The sequence below is a fragment of the Scleropages formosus genome, chromosome 3 (genome assembly GCF_900964775.1).
Source record: "Scleropages formosus chromosome 3, fSclFor1.1, whole genome shotgun sequence".
Taxonomy (NCBI): domain Eukaryota; kingdom Metazoa; phylum Chordata; class Actinopteri; order Osteoglossiformes; family Osteoglossidae; genus Scleropages; species Scleropages formosus.
The window spans coordinates 5,532,536-5,553,848 of record NC_041808.1 but is presented as its reverse complement, the minus strand read 5'-3'; the positions used below and the strand labels follow the sequence as shown (position 1 = coordinate 5,553,848).

The following is a 21,313-nucleotide window of genomic DNA, read 5'->3' as shown; positions in this document are numbered from 1 at the left end:
TCACCTGGAGTGCAGTGAGGTCCTTTTCTTTCACTGTACTTGTTGTACAACTTTAGACTCCTTGCCACTCTGAGGAAGCTGAGAGAGATTAATAACGATTAACGCACACCCCCCACCCCAATTCAGTTGGCATGACCCTCCCAAGACAAGCCCCGAGTGGTCCAGTTGTCAGTGCTGAGCTCCAGATGCCGACTCGTTCATTACAGCCTCTTGGTATAATGGGCTGCGGGAGGCATCTGCCCTCGGCTCTATTTTTGGACCCATCTGCAGTCCGGCTAATTGCGCGAGGAGGACGGCGACCTGTTGAGGATCCTGTTTACCATGAGCCACTGCTTCTGTCTGAAGAGCGCAGTCGTGCTACCGAATGGCCAACAAGGGGCAGCTCCCTCAATATGATGTCATCATTGTAGACGCTGGCTCATAGATCATTGCAGCAGTGCGAAGGTCGAAGGTTGTGACCGAGGATACTCGTAAAAACTACCCCGAAATTCCACGTAAATGCACCGCGGGAGCAAAGTTTGCTGTTTGACCCTCTCTAGAGTAGCATCTGCTGCACATCGCACCCAAAGACAAGTGGCCGCGGTTGTTAGGGTGTATGAGCTCTTGCTGGAATGACCGAGAGCCTTTCTTCGTGTGGTGGAGCGTCGCGTGAGCTGGCATTTCATGTGCTAAAATAAAAAATCAGAACTGCACGAAATATTCATACTGAAAGTGGCTCCGTTTCCTCATAAAGCCACCCAAAATGTAACTTTGGACAGTATAGAACAATTGCAAATGTCAAACATTTCACAGAGTAAATTTCTCCTCTTTCCACAGAGTTCAAGTCAGTTTTGTTGTTCATGTGGAGGGTTTGGAGGAGCTACTGTTTGCTCAGTGCGTCGTCCCCACCTGTTAAATAAATAATGATAACGTCTAGGCCAGACAACGCGGTACCGCTTCTCCTTGCGGGTTGAGCAACACTAAGAGCACAGGGATGGATATGAATTTAACTTTAATCAGTGCACTATTCTAATAAATCATTCCCAGCCCGAGGTTTTGTTTGCGGAGGACAGCTCGAAACAAAGGGCGCTTTGGCCCTCTCTGCTCAGAGTGGGGATGCAGCAGCGGCGGGGGGACGAGGGGGGTAAAAAAATGGAATCGTTTGGAAAAGAAGTTTTGTTTGGTGGAAACGGGGAAGAGGGCGAGGTGGAGGTGAAGGGAGCGGAGGGAGCGTGCGGCGAGGCGCCTGCGCCCCCATGCTGTCAGCTCTCAGAACCCCCCAGCGGTTCTGGCTTTAGAGTAAACATGGGCCCAGCGGAGGTTCCTCTGCCCTGGGGCACAGAAACCTGAGGCCTTCCCACATTCGAGTTTTATTTTCCTGGTTGCAGAAATGCCTCTGGCTATTAGAACTGGTGGGGGCTTCTCTCTCTCTTTTTATTATTATTTTTTTAACTATTTTTTTATTTATTTATTTATTTATTTACTCATAAATAGTGTATTAGAAGAACGAAGCAGCTGTGAAGAGCCCTTGTGTGGTGTAACTTTCAGTTTTGTGTGGACTTCTGGTTCTCCCTTTCCTCTCCTGTTCCCCCCTCCAACAGCTTATTCAGGAATAAAACCTTTCTCTCTCTCACTTTTTTTTTTTTTCCCCCTTCTTTCTAACGTCCACAGCTTGAAAGTGCGGTCAGCTGGACAGTCAAGGGGCGGGCACAGCCGTCCCCTTCAAAGAGTCACCATTGTATTATTATTATTTTCTCCCCCCACAATTACAGAAAATTGCGGCTCCTGCTTCTTCTGCTGGGAGTTTTTTTTTTTTTTTTTTTTTTTTTTTTTTTTGCTCCCAGCACCTGTACAAAGGGCTGTAGGCACAGCTGGGAGAAGGTATGAGGCTGACGCACAGCCCTAGTGTTGCATGAACACCACCGGGTAGTTGCTCTTTCTCACCCTTGGGAGGCGCATCATAGCGATCAGCTCCTCTTAGCACTTTTTTTAGTATTTGGATTTTGCAGCTTTTAACAAATAGGCCTTACACAAGATCTGGCACTGTTACACCCCCCCCCCACACACACACACACACACACGCAGGCAGTGCAAACGCCCTGGATTCCGTTAAGCTCATTGAACAACATTTTGTTGTAATTTGGCATGTAAACAGATCCTGCCTCTTTGCAGCAGGAAGTGTTGCTGTAACCCAAATGGCGTTGTTTTTTATTTCTGTCCCTGTAATCTGAAAACTGTGATCTGACCCTGGTGGGGGGGGGGGGGGGGTTTGGGCAGCCCCAGGAGACGGTCAGCACGGCAGTCGGGCAGTCATGAGAGCCGCTGCCAACGTGTTGCGGTGTCCCGGCATTGCAAAGTAATTGCAAGCAACACGGCATACCCCCTGCGCACAGATGGGTTAAAATCTGTCCCCTCGTACACAGCAAGGCTCCGTTCCATATGTTGGCTGTAATCTCAGCCCCCCCCCCACTGTTATTACTGTGAAACTCTTTATTGAACTGGATGGGTGTTTTGCAGAGTTGCAACGGTTTCAATTTCTGGTGTTGGAATGCAAATGTTTGTGAACCAACAAACATCCACACCTTCCCTGTGCAGCGTAAAGGAAACCTGGTAAGATAAATCGGAGTTTCTCATTAGATGCGGTTTCAGCCAAAGCGTTGCGTTGTTTTGTGACCCCTGTGGCTTGGCCCATGTCAGGGAATGTTGACCCCAATTGCGTTTTTTTTTTCTTTTTTTTTTTTTTTCTCCCCCTCCCCCCTTCCCTATTTGCAGAGTATTAGTTTCTACTTTATTTCTGATGAATCATTAAGGGCTCGAAATGTCGACATGCTCTTTCGCTGCGGCCAGCGGATCCTGCTGCATTCTGCCCTGGCTTGTTTGCCTGGCGATGACAGCTCCTGTATGTCTGGGCCGCAGTCTGCAGAGGAGTGGCCCGAGCGAAAAAAGAAAGTGGGCGGGAAGAAGAAGAAGAAACTTACAATGAGAAGAAAAACACGACGCTGGTGTTTTAGGGGAGGCTTCTCCTGCTCCGCGCTCCCGGAATGGAGGGCCCACGCCTGGGGGTAGGGCGCTCGCTCCGGTGCTTGTTCTGCTCCCTGGCTCCTCTGGCTCACTCTACTCTTCGCCAGCATGCCCTGTCTATGGGAAACCTTTGAGAGGCGAGAGAAAGTTCATCCCTTTGCAAGGATTTAGAGGAGTCCCTTGTCTTTCACTTCATCAGGGACAATTGAGTCATTCAGCTCCCATTGTGTGGCCCAGTGGGCCAGGGGCGGGGAGGGTGCAGGGCTGTGCGGGGAGGGGGTGCGGGGCAGGACGCCACAGCAGAGAAAAGGCCTCGCTTTGCCACTTGGGGACGGTATGTGTGAGCTGGGTGTCTCCGATGAGCAGCGGATCGTGGGGGAGGGGACTGGTGTAGCGTGTCGCTGCCGAACAACACGCGAACGCCACAGGGACATGGGGAAGGAGAGGAGTTCGGAGGCCGGGCTGCCAGAATGGGAAGAGGGAGAACGGGTCTGTGCGCGGGGGGCTGGGTCTCGTCGGGCCTCCCGTCTCCTGGCATGCCTGTGAAACCAGCTGGGGGGGGATTAGTGTTTGGCGAATATTTGCAATACCACTTGCAAGCAGATATTCCTGTCAGTACATGTAGATGTACTGTAGCAGTGTTATTGGAGAGGTGGAGAGCAGGACAGTTACCTGCATGAAGGCCTGTGCATGTGTGTGTGCGCACGCATTTATAGAAATTCACTTATACACATAGCTGGGGAGAAGCTATTAGACATGTCAAACAATATACACATTTTGAGTTTTTGGTAAGGAGAAAGTCATTGTGTCGAGGACAGCCTCTCCCATTCTTGGAGAACTGTCATACATGTAAGCAAAGTGGTTAGAGCTGCTGTCTTTGGACTTTGCAGGTTCACAGGTTTGAATCCCACCTATTGCCACAGTACCCTTGAGCACCCTTGGAGAAAACCGGCGGCTAAAAGAAGAAATCCAAGTAAACTGTGTGGAAACATGCTCTTCGCTCTGCTCTCTGGAACTGCTTGTAAAGGTTCAGGGATGATTACATATGGTGGGTCGCAGAAGGCGGACGATTTAGTCTTGGTGTTCATGGAACCAGCCTTGAGTCCATTCTGGTGACGTACAGGCAAGTGGTGAGAAAATGCACTCGGTGACTCCCATGAGACTCCCCTCTCTAGCGTTAAAGATCCCCTTCCATGTTTAATAGCTATCGGCAGGCAGAATCAGCTGAAGGGGGTCCTTTGGCTTTCCTGAATGTAGGAAGTGCGTAGAAGGCAGCGTTTTGGGCTGTATTACATTCTTGCTCTGCTTCCCAGGTCCAAGATGTGAGTTCACTACTGCAGGTTACGTGTTCTTTTGCATGCTGACCTGGGAAGCAAGCAGTTGATGACGCAGGGTTTTGTTTAGAGTGATACAAGTGTTCATTCAGTCGCATTGTCTTTTTTGTGACTCTTTCTCTGTAGTTTTTAGTGACTACCTTGTTAGGGGTGGGTCTGTCCCATCAGTAAGTCTCAAATTAGATATTGGTCCTCTTCTTATGCAGTTTTTCTTGTTGTTTGGCATGTGATGTAGCATGTCTTTTTTTTTTTTTTTCTTTTTAAATAAAAAACATTGCACATGCTTGCCACTTTAAACCGTTTTTACTTTCTGTGCAAAGTACTGTTAATTCAGTCACCCCGTCTAACCTCTTTTGATCTCTTAGCTCTCACGTTGCTTCGCAGTCTCACTTCCTTTTGTCGGACCTTGTTTATAGCCCACGCATATTGGTAACTGGTGTTCAGCTTACCGCAACTCACCTTTGTATTTGCGTCTGTGATTCAGTGTCTTCAAATCATGAGATGTTTCTAATATTTTGTCCACCTGCGCCCCGTGTCTATGATGAGAGCTCTTTCAGCAGATGCTACAGGATGTTTTCCCCATCATCAGTCTGCTTCGCTGTGTTTGTTTCCCTTTGACCTCCACACAATGGCTGCGCTCTGAGCCGCAGGGTCGAGCTGCGTAGGAGGTACTCTGGTCGTAGCCTCGGACCTTTGCACCTCAACCGCCCACTGCAAAAAAAAGTGGGATAAACCTGCCTAATAGGTAAGTGGAGCTTTGTCAGGTTATCTGACCATTAACTGGGCAGAGTCAGTGGGTATGAGTCAGTAATTCCTCTACTGTGGAGACCGCAGGCCGCTTTCCTTCAGCGAACGGGGCTAATTGCTGACGATTGAGCAACGGCTCAGCACAAGGTCGTGGCACTGGAAGCGCAGGAAGTTGAGCTGCAGAATCCCAAATTTCAACCTCTGCAGTCGCTGTTTTGTTCTCTTGTTGTGTTTGTTGTATGAATCCAAAGCCTTTTTTTTTTTTTTTTTTTTTTCTCTCTCTTTTGGACTTTTTGTTTCTGTAACGCTCCCATTTGGCCTCCGTGCAGCTCCGAAGCCTTAAGGAGCACCCGAAGAAACCAGGTGTGCTGCATATCCTTGTTTCCCTGATGGATGGACCCTCTCAGGATGTGAACGGACAGATGGATGGCTCATTAAGGATTAGGAAGACATGGGTTGTCTACATGGTGACTGCCTGAGTGCGGTTCAGTGATATCTCTGCAAAGACGACTGGTGCCGCAGCGCAAAAGCGGCAGCCTTTTTGCTTCTGCAAATGTTAATTGTAAAGGAAAATTTAAAAAAAAAAAAAAAAAAAGATTAAGACTAAGAATTACTTAAAGATTTTTGCATTTGTGATGTTCTCCTTTTCATTACCGAATGACGCTTGCAGGGAATTGACTCATAAAGTCGCTGGACGGCGTTACTCGTACACATCGGCATGTGAAAGCCGACATCTGACCAAAGTGCGTGTTCAGCGCATCTCCGAGGAGTGAGTGCGTGGGATGGCTCACGGGGGTCGCTGTCCTCCGTCTCCCTGGCAGCATTCCACATTTCTGACAGCACAAGCGGGGCCTTGCGTAATGGCCTGTCTGGTTTGAATAAGCTAACAGTCGGGGAGGAATTGACAGCAAAGTTCAGATTTCAATTTTCCTCATGCCGTACGTAAATAATTAAGATAAAGCTGGGTCTTATTTTTCTTGAGGGCTAACATTTGGATAAAATGCAAAAAAGAGCTGCGAGAGGAGGCTGACTGGGTGGATGGAGATAGAGCGCGGCAGCCCTGGGACGATAACATTGAGGCTCGCGGTCAGGCCTGCGTTTGGCTCCACTCCTAGCCAGTGGTTGATGTCCCTATTGCTTCGGAGGCGAAGATACAAGGCCAACCCACTTGTCAGAAGTTTCCTCTCGGGATCATGTGCGGTATAGCAAGGCATATATTTCCAGTAAGAAAAAAAATGGGGGGAGAAAAATGCGATACATTTTTATGTTGAATTTACTCAAAATGCATTTTTCATGTTTTGAGCTGCAGGCTGCTGGGAAGCCCGAACTCCCCAGGCCCGGGAATAAGCAGATTCCGTCTCTGTCGGCTGGCCCTTTCTTTCTTTTTCGCTCGTTCTTTCTCTCCTCTTTTTGTACTTTCTCTCTCTCTCTCTCTCTCTCTCTCTCCTTTTCTCTCTGTCTCTGTGTTGCTGTGAAATTGAGAGTACGTGACACGTGCGGAGATTTGCCTCATTTGTTGCGCTACGTTTTACTACTACGTCGCAGTGCCGTTCTCCGCTTCTCTTCTGCTTATTATCCAGCGTATGTTCTCAGTGCCGGTTGAGTGTTTTTGTCTTCATAAAATGCTGTGGGCTCTTGCACCAGAACTGTACATGCCACAAACAGAATTTGATTGTGAAATATTTTATGAAATTACTCTCGTGGTACTTGGAATATTTCCTTTAAACCCTAACGAGTTTATTTTGATTATCGCCGTTATCGTTAGCCATTATTCATCTGACACTTTCTGGATCGCGCTCCACCGGAGCAGCGCTCTCGATGTTGTGCGTCTACTTTGAGAAAGAAATCTGCGCCGTTACGCACATTTGAGTGTGACTTTGAGACATTTGTAAGAACTCGCTAAAGGATGTGGTCACTAACTGTCAGGAGGCAGGAAGACCGTATGGAGAGGCTGGTTGCTGTTGCTCGCTCGGAGCCAGCGGACGAGCTCGTGTGCGGTCTGCCCAGAATGCCTTTCAAAGGTCAAAGTGCACTGTCAGGAAAAGCAAAGGCAGGGAGGAGATGCAGATCCTGCCGCTGTAAATTTACAATGCTCCTCCCACACGCACAGTTACCGCATGCTATCGATTCCGCTCTTTTACTTCCTTCACACTGCAGCAATGGTGACGAAAGGGGGGTACGAGGTGGGCAGTGAAGGGTCGCTGAGCGGAGCAGCTCGCTTTCAGATTACACGGAGACGGCTGGGACAGGCATCGTGTGCCTTACACTCAGGGTGCAACTGGTTGTTTTTGTTGTCGTGCGGAGGACGCTGTCAGAAGGGGACAACGGGTCCTCGGTCGCACCCGGACTCGGGAGTCACGCAGACATCTCATCTAGGGTGTAATGGGTGGGGGTGGACTGTTGCTGCAACGTCTCACATTACATCAGCACTTTAAATCAACACAAATGACAAATGCCACCGCAAATAGCCATTTGACTTCTAGGTGTAACCGCGAAACCCCCCCCCCATCCCCCGACACACTGCAAGTACAGTTATTGATAACAGATTTGCAATTTGAAACATTCTGGCAGCAGTCAGTTGCCCTGCTATTGGGAGAAAGATGGGTTACAGATCTCGCAGGGAGCGGAGCCCTTGTGGCAAACCTGCTGTCAGACAATAGAGTTCAGAAAACTGGGATGAAAACTAATGTCTGCAGCCCCCCCGAGCCCCCAAGTGAGCGAGCGAGCGAGAGAGAGAGCAGGTGGAGAGGGCACTCGATGCAGAAACGCTGCCGACTTGCTGACCTCCTTCACCTACATGAAGGGTCTGCGCTGCGGAGCAGCTCTGCGCCATGTGCCTGCGGTGCAGACATCACCACACCGCGCTGTGCGGGGGCCTTCGGGCGATCTGCCGGTGCTTCCTCCTGCGCCCTTCCAAAGTCTCTGACTGCTGCTCATTAGAAATGTACCTAATATCCGTTAAAATTCAAAATAATTTAAAAGAAAAAGTTTTCACGTTCACAAGGTAAGCGCTAAATGTTTGCGAAAAATTATTCCATTTATACCTCGCTGTGGTTAAGTAGTATCAAAGGAGTATTTTTATTCGCTAAATAAGCTGAGTGAGGACTGATCTGCGGGTCGCTGCTTCAGAGATTGAACCGGTTTTACACGTGTACTTTTTGCGACACTTTTACTCGTGTACTCATCCCTTCGAGGTCCTCACCCACAGTACTTGCTGGAATTGCCACCTTGCACCGAAACCCGCGCCCTGTGGGTCGGCCGCGTTTCTCAGCAGGTCGATTATGGCGCAGCTCTTTTTGAGCTGCTTGGATGTACAGCACACGCTTTCCAGTTTTTGGGTTCGCCGTCTCGTACCCTCCTGGCAAACTCACAACCTGGCTGCCTGGCAGCACGGATGAGCGGTCCCTACCTACAGCCGGCGAACACAGTCAGTGGAGAAACACACTAGGACAAGGTGGATTTGGCTAGTGCTGAAGGCCGAGCACAGCACAGCACAGTACAGTCACTATAGGAGCTCACTGTCTCCATCTTCTCCGGAGACATGGAGAACTTTGATCTTAGCAAAGGTCCTGGGTGACATCATGGCTGCTGTGCTGAGAGAACAGCCCATCCAGGCCAGGTTGACCGTCCTGCTCCCCAAGGCCCATCTCGGTAGGGGTATCTTCAACCCTTCAGATGTGTTAGTACTGCTGAGGATTGACCCCAGGGCACCTTGGCTGGATGCTCCACACGTCCACTTGTGTGCCATACCAGGCAGGTTCCACGTTGTGCGCTGGTATACTGTGGTAACATAACACGAGCTCTTCCGGCAGACGCCTGTCATCCCCTTGTGGCGGGGAAGCAGGAATTGACTGTATCTGGTGCTGGCTGCTGCCCCACCTGATAAGTGGAGTTAATGATTTGCAAGGAAGCGTGGGAGATGGGGCCAGGTGGCTGCCGCTACCCCACCCAGATTGCGCCTGCCGTCGTGTGCCTCGTGAGCCGCCGGAGTTTGCGCGCCGCACTCGGGGATTCCTGGCAGCGTGTGTCGGCCAGCTCCTCTTAACCCCATGTGTCCTTCAACCCGCAGGGCCGACGGGTTCGGGGTCGATTCCACGTTTTCAGTTCCACTTCGCTTCGGTTCCAGTCTTGATGACCGCCCCTCCATCCCTGCCCCCTTCCCCCAAACCCAAGTTCCTTTCAATTAGCAAAGGTCGCCTCCATTTCCAGCCATGAAATGGTATGCTGCATATTGGTATGCGGGACCACCTCAGCACGTAGGGGTTTTGCCGTTTTCTGAGTAAATGTTTGTTTATGACCAGACCTGCAGACACACTTGTATTACAGCACATAAACCATAGATGATAACAGCGGTAGTAATAGTTAATAATACTTTTATTTATCCGTGTGGCTGATGCTCTTCTCCAGAACAGCTTTCAGTGTGATGTTTATACATTATGCTGCTTACAGTGATTTACCCATTTATACAGATGGGTAATTACTGTATCAGTTTGTGGTAACTATCTCAATTAATGGTACTGCAGCAGGAGTGGGGGTGCAAAGTTGGACCTTCTTATTGCAGGCTGTCGACTGCTCGCTGCTATGCCACCTGTTGGATGAAAACGCATGTAAAATTTGCTGTTTATGCACAGAAAGGAGAGCAGTACTGAGCGCCGAAGTCAAACGCCATTGAAATCCGCCCCCTGCCTCCCCCTGCACCCTGTGAAACCATCTCCCCTGCTCCACTTCATGAGCCATCGTTTCTCCAGAGCTTTATTTGCGCCTGTTCCTTTGTTTGTTTCTTTCATGCGGTCATGTATTTTTGTTTGTGGAGTTTTTTCCTCCCTTTCTTTTGCGTTCTGCATTGTTAACATGTTTTTCTTTGTTTCTCCATTTTGTTTCTTTCTACCACTCAGTACCTGCAGATGAAATGGCCCTTGCTAGATGTTCAAGCAGGAAGCCTACAGAGTAGACAAGCACTTAAAGATGCCAGGTCCCCGTCTCCGGCACACATCGTTGTAAGTAACACCCGCTAGTCCTTGCATTTTCAGCTCCTTTATACCCCTTTCTTTCTGTGCCCTGACACATATATTTCTGTGAAACTGAGATTCCTCATTTAAAAAAAAAAAAAAAAAATCCAGACTAACTTTCATAGCAGTATCAGCACTTTGTCTTAACGCGTAGTGTATGCAGAGACCTGGTGCACCGGGAGAGGAGGATAAACGCACTGTGTGTTGGAAGTTAAATTTAATGTTCTTCGAATGCTGTATTGGTGTGTTTAGTAGAGGTGGAGGAGTGCGAGTCTGAATGAGTCTTTATTTGTTGTGATGCCAATAAGACAAGGGTCTGTGTCTGGGATGCCGCACAATTTTCCAGAGTTCTTGTTCGCGCTCTCCGCCACGTTAGTCACGTGGGAGGAGTCGGGTGAGGAGGCGGCTGGTCCGGGAGCCAGAGATCCTGAGGGGCCTGTAGAGATGACCTCTGGTTTCCAGGAATACTGTACAGGTTTATGAATGTGACTTGTACTGGGTTGGTCTTCACTGTCTGAAACGTGTGGGGGGGGGGGAAACAGATAATGGATTGACGTTGCCAGCTAGTTGGTCAGCTGCACGTAGGACGTCTCTGAACAGCTGAGTGATGAATGCATTCCGTTTCGGTTTCATGCAGAATTATGATATTTACATAGATGAGATTGTGTTTCAAAAATGTCCACATTGTGATGTCACAGGTGTTTTATGCCACTCCTGGTCCATTTTGAGCTGTGGGTCTGGTCTTCAGGAGTTTAACATTTCTGGTATATCAGTATTTTTTCAGGTATAAATCTGGAGATAACTGATCAGAATGAGATTGGTCACGTGTGTGTGTGCGCGTGTATATGGGGTTAAACTGACAAAGAAAGAAGAGAAATGAGATCATGGTGATTTCTACAAGATTGTTCACTTATTTATAAAGAAAAATGAATACACTTGAGTATTTAAAAAAAAAAAAAAAAAAACTAAAGTTAATTTAAAGCTACAGTTAATGTCAACAATGTTAAAAATGGAAACGTATCCAGTTCTTGAAAGCCGTGATGTCGGGGTTTTTTAGACATAGTAGAGAAGTAAAGTGTTTTCTGTTTGAAGCAGTGAAGTGTTATTTTTAAATCTGAGGTTTAGAAGCCAAACTGAGATGGTTCTTTATAAAAGGACCGAAACTTATGGAGGTGGCATTTAACAGGCAGGTAAATATTTAGATTTTGTCCTGCAGTTTCAGATATAAATGCGAACCATCTTGGGTCTTTTATTGTATCTGACTTGTGGCTGTTGTACAAGATGACCCCCCCCTCCCTTTCCCCACACATTGGAAGATTTAATGCGCTAGAAATGGAGCAAATGCTTTTGTGTTATTGTTATTACAATAATGTGAGATTCCTGGTGGAAAGTGTCTAGATTGTCTGACTGGGGATGTCTGGGATTTTAAGATGCCTGGACTCGTGTGCTGCAGCCGTCAGTCAGCCGCACGAAGGGATCAAACGGAATAGCAAGTGTTCCACGTGTTCTCCTCTCTCTCGAAAAACAGTAATCACCAAAGTTTATGTTTGTTTGCTTTCATATTGCGCCCGTTTGCATCATGCCGGCGAACGTATAGACATTTCGAGACAAACTGTCCTGTGGGTCTCAGTGGCCTTGCTTTTGCATGTGGTTGCACGATGGCTCCGGTTTTGCCACTTGGCAAACTTGGATGTTCTGTAATTTTTTTTTTCTTTTTGTAATAGCTTAATCTAAAAAAAAAAAAAAATTCAGACATTTAGTAAATTCTACCAAAAAAAGTGTAATGGCTTTTCTTTTTAAATACGCGAATTGGACGAGAAATGTGCACCTTGACCTCTCGAGTTAGGAATGCACATCTGAACGGGAGCGATAAGGCGAGCCGATAGGCGTGGAAGATAAGGGCGCCAGATCCGAAGTTCAAGTGCCTTCCAATAAACACGCCTGAGAGAGCCGGGCTCCTAACTGGATTAGCGAGATACGCGTACAGGGAGCACGCTCCCACCGCTGACGTGCAGACCGCCCTGTGTCTCCTCCGAGAGAACCTGCTCCTGTCCTCTGACCTTAGCCTAGGTGGATCCGCCATGAACTTGGAAGAATCAGCCTCCTCGACGGCTCCGTCCAACCCCCCACACACACACACATACACACACACACACCCGTTGAACATCCGTGCTGAACTCCCATCAGGGCCAGTTTGCAGTTACGCATTTGTTAGATGGAAAGCAGTTCTGTGCCTGAGCTACCTTAATCCATCTGGATTTTACATTAACCTTTGACCCCCACATACAGTCCCTGCGCTGTTTCCATTTCCCCCCACCCCTGTTTAAAATGCGTCAATAAGAATACAAAACCTTTTAAAAGGGCGCTTTATCTCCCCCGTGTTGCCATCAGTCAGTACCGACTCCAGAGAGAATCAACCAGTGGCCTCTTGGGTGAATTTACGCAGCGGAGACTTCACCTTGATAGCACGAGTGATAGCCTGAACCCTTAAAAACACGATAACACAATAGGGAAGGTATGTAACTACGAAAGCTGCCAAGTGCCATGGACAAAGGTGGCTGCCGAGCGAGCGGACAATCGATTAGATAACGAAACTTGCAACTTTAGCAAAGAGTGAATCCAGTCCCAGCGACAGTTGTTAAAAGTGACGTGCTGGGAACTGGGGCAGAAACAAAAAAAAAAAAGTGGCGGGGGGGGAGAGAGATGTCGTTCCCTCTGAGTTTTGTTGGCCCTGACAATGCCTCCATTGTTCCTTGGCCTCTGCCAGCCTGTGAGGGACAGGGGGTGTTGCCTAAGGGTTAACTGTTTCCTGGCTGGGCCTGCGGGATGCCGAGCATCGACTAATGAGGCCGGTGCCAGGAACGTGCAGCGAGACCTCGGTCCAGGGCCAGGCAGTCACCCTGGGGCCTCCTCTTTGAGGAGCACACAGCCCGTGTCACGGCATGCTGGGTACGCCTCTGCAAGGCAGCGTTGCCAAAAAGTACCCAAAGTCCTCCCTGGGCTTCCCTCCCTTCTCCGGCGTCATTTAATTTTTTGTAAAGATATTTCTTTGTTATGAGAAAGATAACAGTGGCGAGAGCCTGTTGGTCCTTTCTTCCTTTTGCCTCCGTAGTCGTGCACCTGGACCGTTCAGACAATAGCTGTGGGTGGTGTGCACCCTCTGCGCTTAATGAGGGCTCTCGCTCGCAGTCTCAGACACTACATCAACTATTTGTGGAGGAGCCGCGCGCCCCCTCCCCGGGCTGGGTCCACCAGCACAAGGTCAGAGGTAGAATTATCTTTTGCGGCTGAATGCTGTCTTTTGTGTGCGCGCCGTCCTTCTGCTGGTAGGAGGACGGTCTGCTTCCTGGTGGCGCAAAGGGTGGGGGCAGCGCTGAGGGCTGCAGGGCCTCGCTTGGTTTCTCTGGGTTGCGTCCTGCCTGCCTGCCTTCTCGGAGGGCGCGTGCATGAGGATGCGTGTGACCGAAACCATGCACGCCGCCATGTGGAAAAAGGACCCTGGCATTGTAGCGGACATGCAGAGATTCCGAGTCCTCCTGGCATCTCGAGGGACCGCTCCGCGCCACCGGAACGCACCGCTGTGCTGTTCTGCATTCCCGCGGCCCCTTTCTTTGCTGTTATTTGAGCTTTGCCTTGCTTGGTTTGTGCGATTGCAGCCAATAGAAACGGCATAGTGTAAAAGGGATAATAATTAATGTCATCAATGAAGTAGATGTCACATTTAATGCACTCAGTGAGAGATCATTTAAAGCCTCAATAATGGCTTTCATAGAGTGAGCTGCTGCGTCTTCCTGTTCCTGTCGTGAAAGCAGAGGTTCTTTTCCCTTCCTCTCCTGACTCTTTCTGAAATAATAACCGTACAAACGACTGTCAATTTACCATTTGCCACGACTGAGACCCCGCTGGTGGCGTTTGCTGCTGGGAACGGTGAATGTGAAGATGGCAGAGCGAAATGAGGATGGAAAAAGGAAAGAACGCATGCATCTTTGTCCTCAAATGGCAGGATGTCTGTCTGTACCATAGCTGCAGGACAGTCCATTAACTGAGTGGTGTAAACCAAGGTGAGGCCATCAAACCCCCATGTGGACAGTTATGTCATCCTATAAAAAGTGCTGCACAGGCAGCATAGCTTAAACTGGTAATGTTTGACCGGATCAGGCCAGAGGAAGGGGCCGGTCAGCGTGGGAGTGTGGACGGGGCGAAAGCGTGTGCCGCGGCTGGGACTCGGGCGTTGTGAAGAGTGTGTATTCGTCAGGCGGGTGAGATGAATTCCTCAGGGAACCACACAGTTTCCTGCTTTGTTAATAGGCAGTTAGTTAATCTCCACCTGTGTGTGTGTGTGTGTATGAGTGCGTGTGGTATAGAGAGCTTCGGTCTATTTAGCGTCAGGTTTTAGAAACTAACACGAACCTGTGTATCTTTATCTCCTTCCTCTTGTCTCTCTACATTTCCCCCCCCCCCCCCCCCCCCTTTTTTTTTTCTTTCTCCTCCATGCTCACGATGTCTAGCTAGACAATGTACTTTGCCTTTTATGGGCCAAGGTTGTTTGTAGCGCCCGTGGACAAAGACACGGATACCCCGTGTTGTCATAAAGAAACCACTAAGAAGTGTTGCAGGGGAAGTCAATTTTTAAAGGAAATGTCTGGCAGTAACAGCCTGACAGGGGTTAGTGACAGGCTTCAAACACATACTCTTATGTCCCCTGTCTGTCCCTGTATGTGATCCAGCACCCCCCAGACAAAACCTTGTACATCTGGGGGAGAGGGTACACAACAATAATAATAACAATAATGATAACAGTAATAATAATGATAACGATAATAGTGATTTCTTTTTTTTTCTCCCACCAGAGTCATGCTTTGCTTTGTAGGCCATAGTAGGATGCTGTAAGTTTATAATTGTGTGACCTGGGACCTGTGCGTCTTTGCATTGCAGGCCCCCTTCTGCTTGGAATTCCCCGGACAGGGAGATCTGAGCCTTCACCAATTTCAGTTGGTGAGAATAATTTGAATTCCAAGTATTCAAGTATCTTTTTTTTTTTTTTTTTGAGAAAAATGCAATGTTCTGTTGGTGCTGCTGCTGCTCCTGCTGTCTGTTGCCTGCTCCTGTGGTTCTCCTGTGCCTGCACCCAAGGTCCCTGCCACCCCCTGCTGCCCTGCTTCCGCCTCCCACCCCGTGTTTGCGTGTTTTTCTTAGGGATTTTCAGTAGAATTAGCTTTGGCAAGACTGAGAGGCCCAGGTTCCGTGTGTGGGCTAAGTGTCCCGGGCCGTCATGAGGCGGCGGTGGAGACCCGCGTTCTTGTTGGCTCAGTGACTGCTTGCCCACCCTTTTGCATCCCTGAAAAGCAGCGGGCTGGGCTGGACTGGCCTTCCTCTTGAGACTGGCTTGCAGGCCATTTAGTGCAGAAGTGCAGTTGCTCCTTTTGTGTGTGTGTGTGTGTGTGTGTGTGTGTGTGTGTGTGTGTGTGTGTGTGTATGTATGTATGTGTGGGTTTGTCCTTTAAAGATGATTGTATGTACATTGGTTTATGGAGCAACATCTCCTCCCAGTGAGTTTTAGATCCTCCATGATTGACCTGTCCTGATGGCTGGGCTTGTAAACAAGTCCCATTCGCTGCTGTCCTCTTAAACAAAAGCCTTGTTGCAAAATTGAGGGCGACTCAGTCGAGACACTGAGTCTCTTATTTGCCTGCATAGCAGCCCTTGAGCAGCTGCCCCCCGGTGTAACTGGGTTGGAACAAGGCGTTTTGTTTGCTTCCCTTGCCTCTTCCTGGAGTGATTGTGCGTGAGGGTCCGCAGCTCTGCCTGAGGGGCCGGTTCTGCTGATGCTCCGTTGGTTACGGAAACGGTGCCTGGCGACGGTGGACGGTCAGCCTTGGTACCACCAACGCGCCATTGTTGAGAACCGTTCGCCTTGGCCCATTTACACGTGTTCATCTTGTGGCCTCCCATTAAACTTGAGTGTAGTAAGACTCAAATCCTGCTGGATCAAGACCCCAGGAAGATGGTTTGTTGAGTTGCCGAATTAGATACTGTTTGAAGGGCGTGTGTGTGGCAGGTAACCCAAGCCTCCTGGGCGCTTTGTTAGAAAAGGCACTAATGTTACCCTTGCCTGCTTTTTGTATTTTATGCCCTCTTCCTCAAGTGCTGTTGCTGAAACTTGTTTAGCGAGCTTGGGCTAGTAAGGCTGGGCCTGTTTGCGTTTTGTGTGTGTGTGTGTGTGTGTGTGTGTGTGTGTGTGTGTGTGTGAGAGAGAGAGAGACTGAGAGTGTGTGCGCGCGCCTCTGTTTGGCATTGTGTGAATGGCTGCCTGTGTAATTCTGTACAGTGATGGTTGAACACACACACACGAGGTGTAACCTGTCACCTGGAGCATGAGAAACAAGTAAATGTACATCTGCTACGCAAAGGCCGCTGCTGCTGGAGGACTCCGAAGCCCCTTTTACCCTTCCCTGTGGATGCGCTACTTCATTGTCTAGTACTGTTACAGTATGTAGTACCATGGTAATCGCCTTTCCCACAGCTACCATTGTTTATTGTGGGGATAATTTTAAGTACACTGACTTTTTGAAGTCTATAAAAAAATAAGATGAAAGCATTTTAAAACACAGAAAATCTGAATTCTCTGTTCTTCAGCTCAGATTATGATTTTTTGAAGTTTTAAGTAATGCATTTCCACCAGTGTTTTTAAATTTAGTTTTACTTGATTGACAATTTTTTTTTTTTAAGTAAATACTTGCATGATAAAAATAGCTATTGTTATATTAATAAATGATTCTTTTCCACTGTCTTGGTGGTCATGCCAGGAAGACCTCTTTAAGTGTGTTAGCGACGCCCCCTGCCATGCGGGTTACTAACGGCGGGACTGAGGGAACGCATGTCACCGCGTCACCATAGCCACTCGAGGCCTTTTCACAGAGAAACTTGTTTTGACAGATCTCCAGGTGTCTCATTGTAAAGCCTGCCGCGCTTGAGCAGAGTTACCAATTAGCGTCGGGGCGGGGGAGGGTCACGTGACTAGGGGGAAGGCGCAGTAAGTCGAGATGGGACCTCTTCACAGAGCCGTGCAGTGAAGTGCCTTGGGAAAGTTTGCGGCGAGGTGGAGTGGCTGGAGAGGGTGGGAGGCCGGTGGCGGAGGGCGGCACAGAGCGATGGAGCGGAGCTGGGGCGGCGTCGTGCCGATGGATGTTGGTGAAAGTGAGCAGCTGGGCCGCTCCTGCCAGTCTGGTGCACTGCCCTACGGACTGACGCCCCACGCCACTCACAACTGTGCCCTAATCTGGAATATCTTCACGCAGATGGCACTTGAGGGTGTTCGCGCTCATTTAATTTGAGTTAATCCCTCAGATTTACACTGATAATTCGGTTAGAAATGGTTCGCCGCGAACCTCGTCCCCACCGCTCCGATAAATGTCCCTTGAATCACTCACGCGCGCACACATGGGCTTCCTGTAAATCCCGCCACAGTAGTTCCTGCAAACGTTCAGTACTTTTGCTTTGTTCTTGCACAACTTCCAACGAGGTTTCAAATGAAGTTCTTGGTGGTAGCGATTCCTGGTTGTGTTGCCACTTCATTTTCAGCACTTTTTGGAGTTATTCTAGGGATGCTCTTGCCTGCAGTGTTGAGCAACGCAGTTCGCTTGTGCATTGCTGTGTGGGCGTATCTTTCGGCCGTGCGCATCGTCCAACAGGTGACAGCCCCCCCACGAGATGACTCGTTTAACCCAATCTTACTAATTCATTTTCAGTGACCTCACAGAGCGCACGCACACAGTCACCTCGTGTTGTAAGGGATCTTACAGTGTGTTGAGAGCTCCCGCACTCCCTCCGCGTTCGCTGGCTAATCCGTTGTTTTGACTGGACCGCAGCTGGTAGCATGATGGCGGTCGCGGGGTTTCCTCCCACAGTGAAATGGTCGCCCTGCCCACATTGGTCAGGGGTCGCAGAGTGTGAGGTGACAGCAGCCACAAAAAGAAGAGAAGAATGTGCTCTTATGTCTGAGCATCCTGTCACGGTTAATTATTAGAACAGGCGTGTGTATGCGTGCTGGGGGGCACATGTTTGTTCTGTGTGTGTGTGTGTGTGTGTGTGTGTGTGCGCGCGCGCGCGCGCACGCACATATTTTTGTTCGCATTTGCAGGCAGGTGTGTATGAGTCCCACCCAGAGTCCAGTAGCCTTTTTAGGCTACGTGGGGCAGACCGGGTCATTGACTCTGAAGCGCATGGTATTGGATTTCTGAACATGCTTGTGTTTGTACGTTCCCCCCCTTTTGTTTTATTATTGCTGGGAGATGTGGGTCAGGTTGACTGCAACCTCACAGAATCACAATAACTAACTTCTTTTTTTTTTTAATTTTTTTTTTTAGTACGCCACAAATATCCCTATTGACAGCAAAGGATTATTTGTTCTTTTTACCATAATTGTTTTTGTCATCCGTTTCTGTTCTGTAGCGCCTCCTACAGGAAGCACCTTCCTGGAAAAAAGAGACAGGAGGGTTTCTCTGATGTCGGTCCTGTTATGTAAACGTACCTTGCAGACCCTTAGCGCGCGCGCACATTCTCACTCACGGACTCTCGTTTGGGGCGTCCCAGTGTGTCCCAGTAGGCAGGGGGGTCATGAGCGAGAGCAGGAGCTTCAACCACATCTGATGATATCACTGGTGGCTTCTGTGAGACCACACCTTATTTATTGTAAGGGAAGCAGGTGGTGATTAAGGACACGGACTTGTAACCTATGGGTCGTCAGTTCAAGCCCTGCCCCTGTAATACTTAAAGTGAGTATTTCTCCAGAGTTTTTCCAGGAACAACATCCAGCTGCATAGATGGTTCACATGCTGTAGGTCATGGTGGATAAGAGCATAAACTAGGCCAAGAAATAGCAGTAAAGTGTGAATAAAAAGGGCGCCGGTCGGGGGGGGGGGTCAGGTTTCAGCAGCTACTCGTTACTCACACTTGTGCTTGTTTGCTGCTTAAGTGTGATGGAAATGTCTTTTTCAGGTCCCTGTAATTTCTTGAGACGTCACGGGTGTCTACCTGCTCAGGTGCGATGAGCCAACAGTCCTCGTCCGTCCCTTTCATACGGGAGGAGAGCCTTGAATACGGGGGGGAATACGCGCGAGCGTTTAAAGTCTCCACAGCAGGAGAATAACTGTCAAAAAGCAACTTACTTATCATACATTATTAATGTTATCTAAACATGCTATTTGTGTATTTATTCGTTCATTTGTCTTGTTAACAACATCTTTAAAGAAAGGAAGGGAAAAAACGAAATGAGTTTGACAAGTCTGTGTGTGAGCTGAATAAATCTAAGGGTTTGGATGGAGAAAAATATAGTTTGGACAAACCCAGAGTTGTATTTAGTGCCTCATTAAAAATAGTAAAATGTGATGTAAAACCGGCAGAGTATTACCAGTGGCGTGCATTTCTTTGAACGTGGCCGTCTCTTTATGTGGAGCACGCGCCAGTCGTCGGTAACTAGACAGTCGCTTCTCCTCAACCTGCCCGTTTGACGGATCCCTTTCTCCGTTTCCTCGGCGGAGCAGTGCCTCCTCACTACGGTAAAGAAAGTCGCTGTCAATAGGATCGTAATAAAGCAATGAGACACAAAGGAGCGCAAATACTCAGTCTAAACATTAATTACTTTTGTCCACCAAAGTACTTCTTGAAGATGCGTTAGAATGTTTGTTGCCAGGCAACGATAATGCAAAACTTTTGGAGCTAACCTGAGGATGGCTTGCTAAATAACGAAAGTTTCTAAATGCTTGTATGTTCTTCAAATCAACATTTATTTCCACGTTTTCCAAAAAACTGCACGTTATTTTGATGTACATGTGCCTTCTTTATTTGTGTATCGGTTTTTTATTTTTTTAAAATAAATTATGCTTCGGTACACCCAGAGTAAAGTTGCCTTTTCGGCGATACTGGCTTTCTTTTCAGAGTAGGCGCAGCTGATTGTGTGATTAGTTTATTGTTCTTAAGATAACATCTCAGCGTAAACAACGAGGAAGCCTGTGGCGTGACGTTGGGAGTAGACGCCATTTGAACGCAGAGCAACATGGGTGCAACAGACAGGAAGTGACGTTTGGTAACGGGAATTTTGGGATTGTCTCCACCTTGTGTTCAAAGAGCAGATGAGTAACTAAAGATTTATATCACTGAACATCAGTTTATGAGAGGGCTTTAAGAGTTGGGCTTTCTGCTATATTATTATTATTATCATTATTGTTATTATCCTTATTATACGATTGGTAATGGTGGTAGGAAGCAGTAATTATGCCTTCTAGTCTTTCGGTGACTTCATTCTCCTTCAAATGGAACTGTCTTTAAGCACCTTTTGAGATGGTGCGTGTGTGTGTGAGATGACAACCTTCAGTTTCCTCAGCCAGCATGCCACCTGCAGTACCTGTAATATTCCAAATATATGGCACCGCGATTGAAGAGTGTGCTCGCACTGAAGTAATCTCTGCGTTGCCTTTATCAGTGCATGGGGGTGTGTGTGACTGCGTGCGCGGTTGTGCGAAGCCGTTGCCGACGTGCTCCAGACAACCGGCGCTCTGCTGCGTTGTATCTCCCTGCTGTGTAATGACTTGGACTGTTGCCACCGGAGCCGTCAGGGAGGGAACGGGGTGGAGTTTGCTGGAGCAGTCCGTTTCGGCGCCTCTTCAACCTTTGCAGCAGTCGGCTAGCTGCGCGGCTGCCGCTGAACGGAATGCGGATTTCCGACGTACCACGACATTGGCGAGCGAGGCGGAGACATATCTTCACCTTGACCTGATGACCCTTGCAGACGGTGCTGAAGAAATCAGTCTATTTTTTTTGGCTGATCTTTGTGCAATTTGTTTGTTTAAAAAAAAAAAAAAAAAAAGAAGAAGGTGGGAACGAAAGAGTTTTTAAAGGGGCTTTCGTTGCTCTTCCAGTGGCCCGGTTGGTCGTTCCCACCACCGAAGCCCCCAGGCCGTATGAGCTCCGTCTACAGCACATCCTCTTCCATATTCGGAAGTTGTGAGCCGAGGTCCACTGCGTGTGTCATTATTAAAAGTCAGATGTGTCGTCATTAGGCCTTTGCTGGTGGCCGTTGAACTGGTGTCTTCTCTCATGTGCTCCGATGCCAACGTTCACGCATGACCCCGTGTGTGCTGGGACTGGCAACCATGGCAACGCAGTGGCTAGTGGTTTTCCCCTGGTGGTGAGAAGGTTGCTGTTCCTCCTGGTGCCCTGTGAGGG

At 48.5% G+C, this 21,313-nt stretch overlaps 1 protein-coding gene across 17 annotated transcripts in view; it reads left to right on the top strand.

Annotated features, from left to right (window-relative positions):
- The window catches only part of tcf7l2 (transcription factor 7 like 2), an 84,600-nt gene that overhangs the window by 19,901 nt on the left and 43,386 nt on the right, over positions 1-21,313 (top strand). For 9 of the 17 annotated variants that reach the window (XM_029250022.1, XM_029250021.1, XM_029250025.1 and 6 more), the window contains exons 4-5: positions 9,977-10,078; positions 15,026-15,085. The exons of 3 other annotated variants lie outside the window; for them this stretch is intronic. In XM_029250022.1, the coding sequence (XP_029105855.1) occupies positions 9,977-10,078; positions 15,026-15,085 (162 nt within the window). The remainder of the gene's footprint in view (positions 1-9,976; positions 10,079-15,025; positions 15,086-21,313) is intronic. 5 more of the 17 variants (XM_029250024.1, XM_029250027.1, XM_029250026.1 and 2 more) reach the window with 1 other exon arrangement.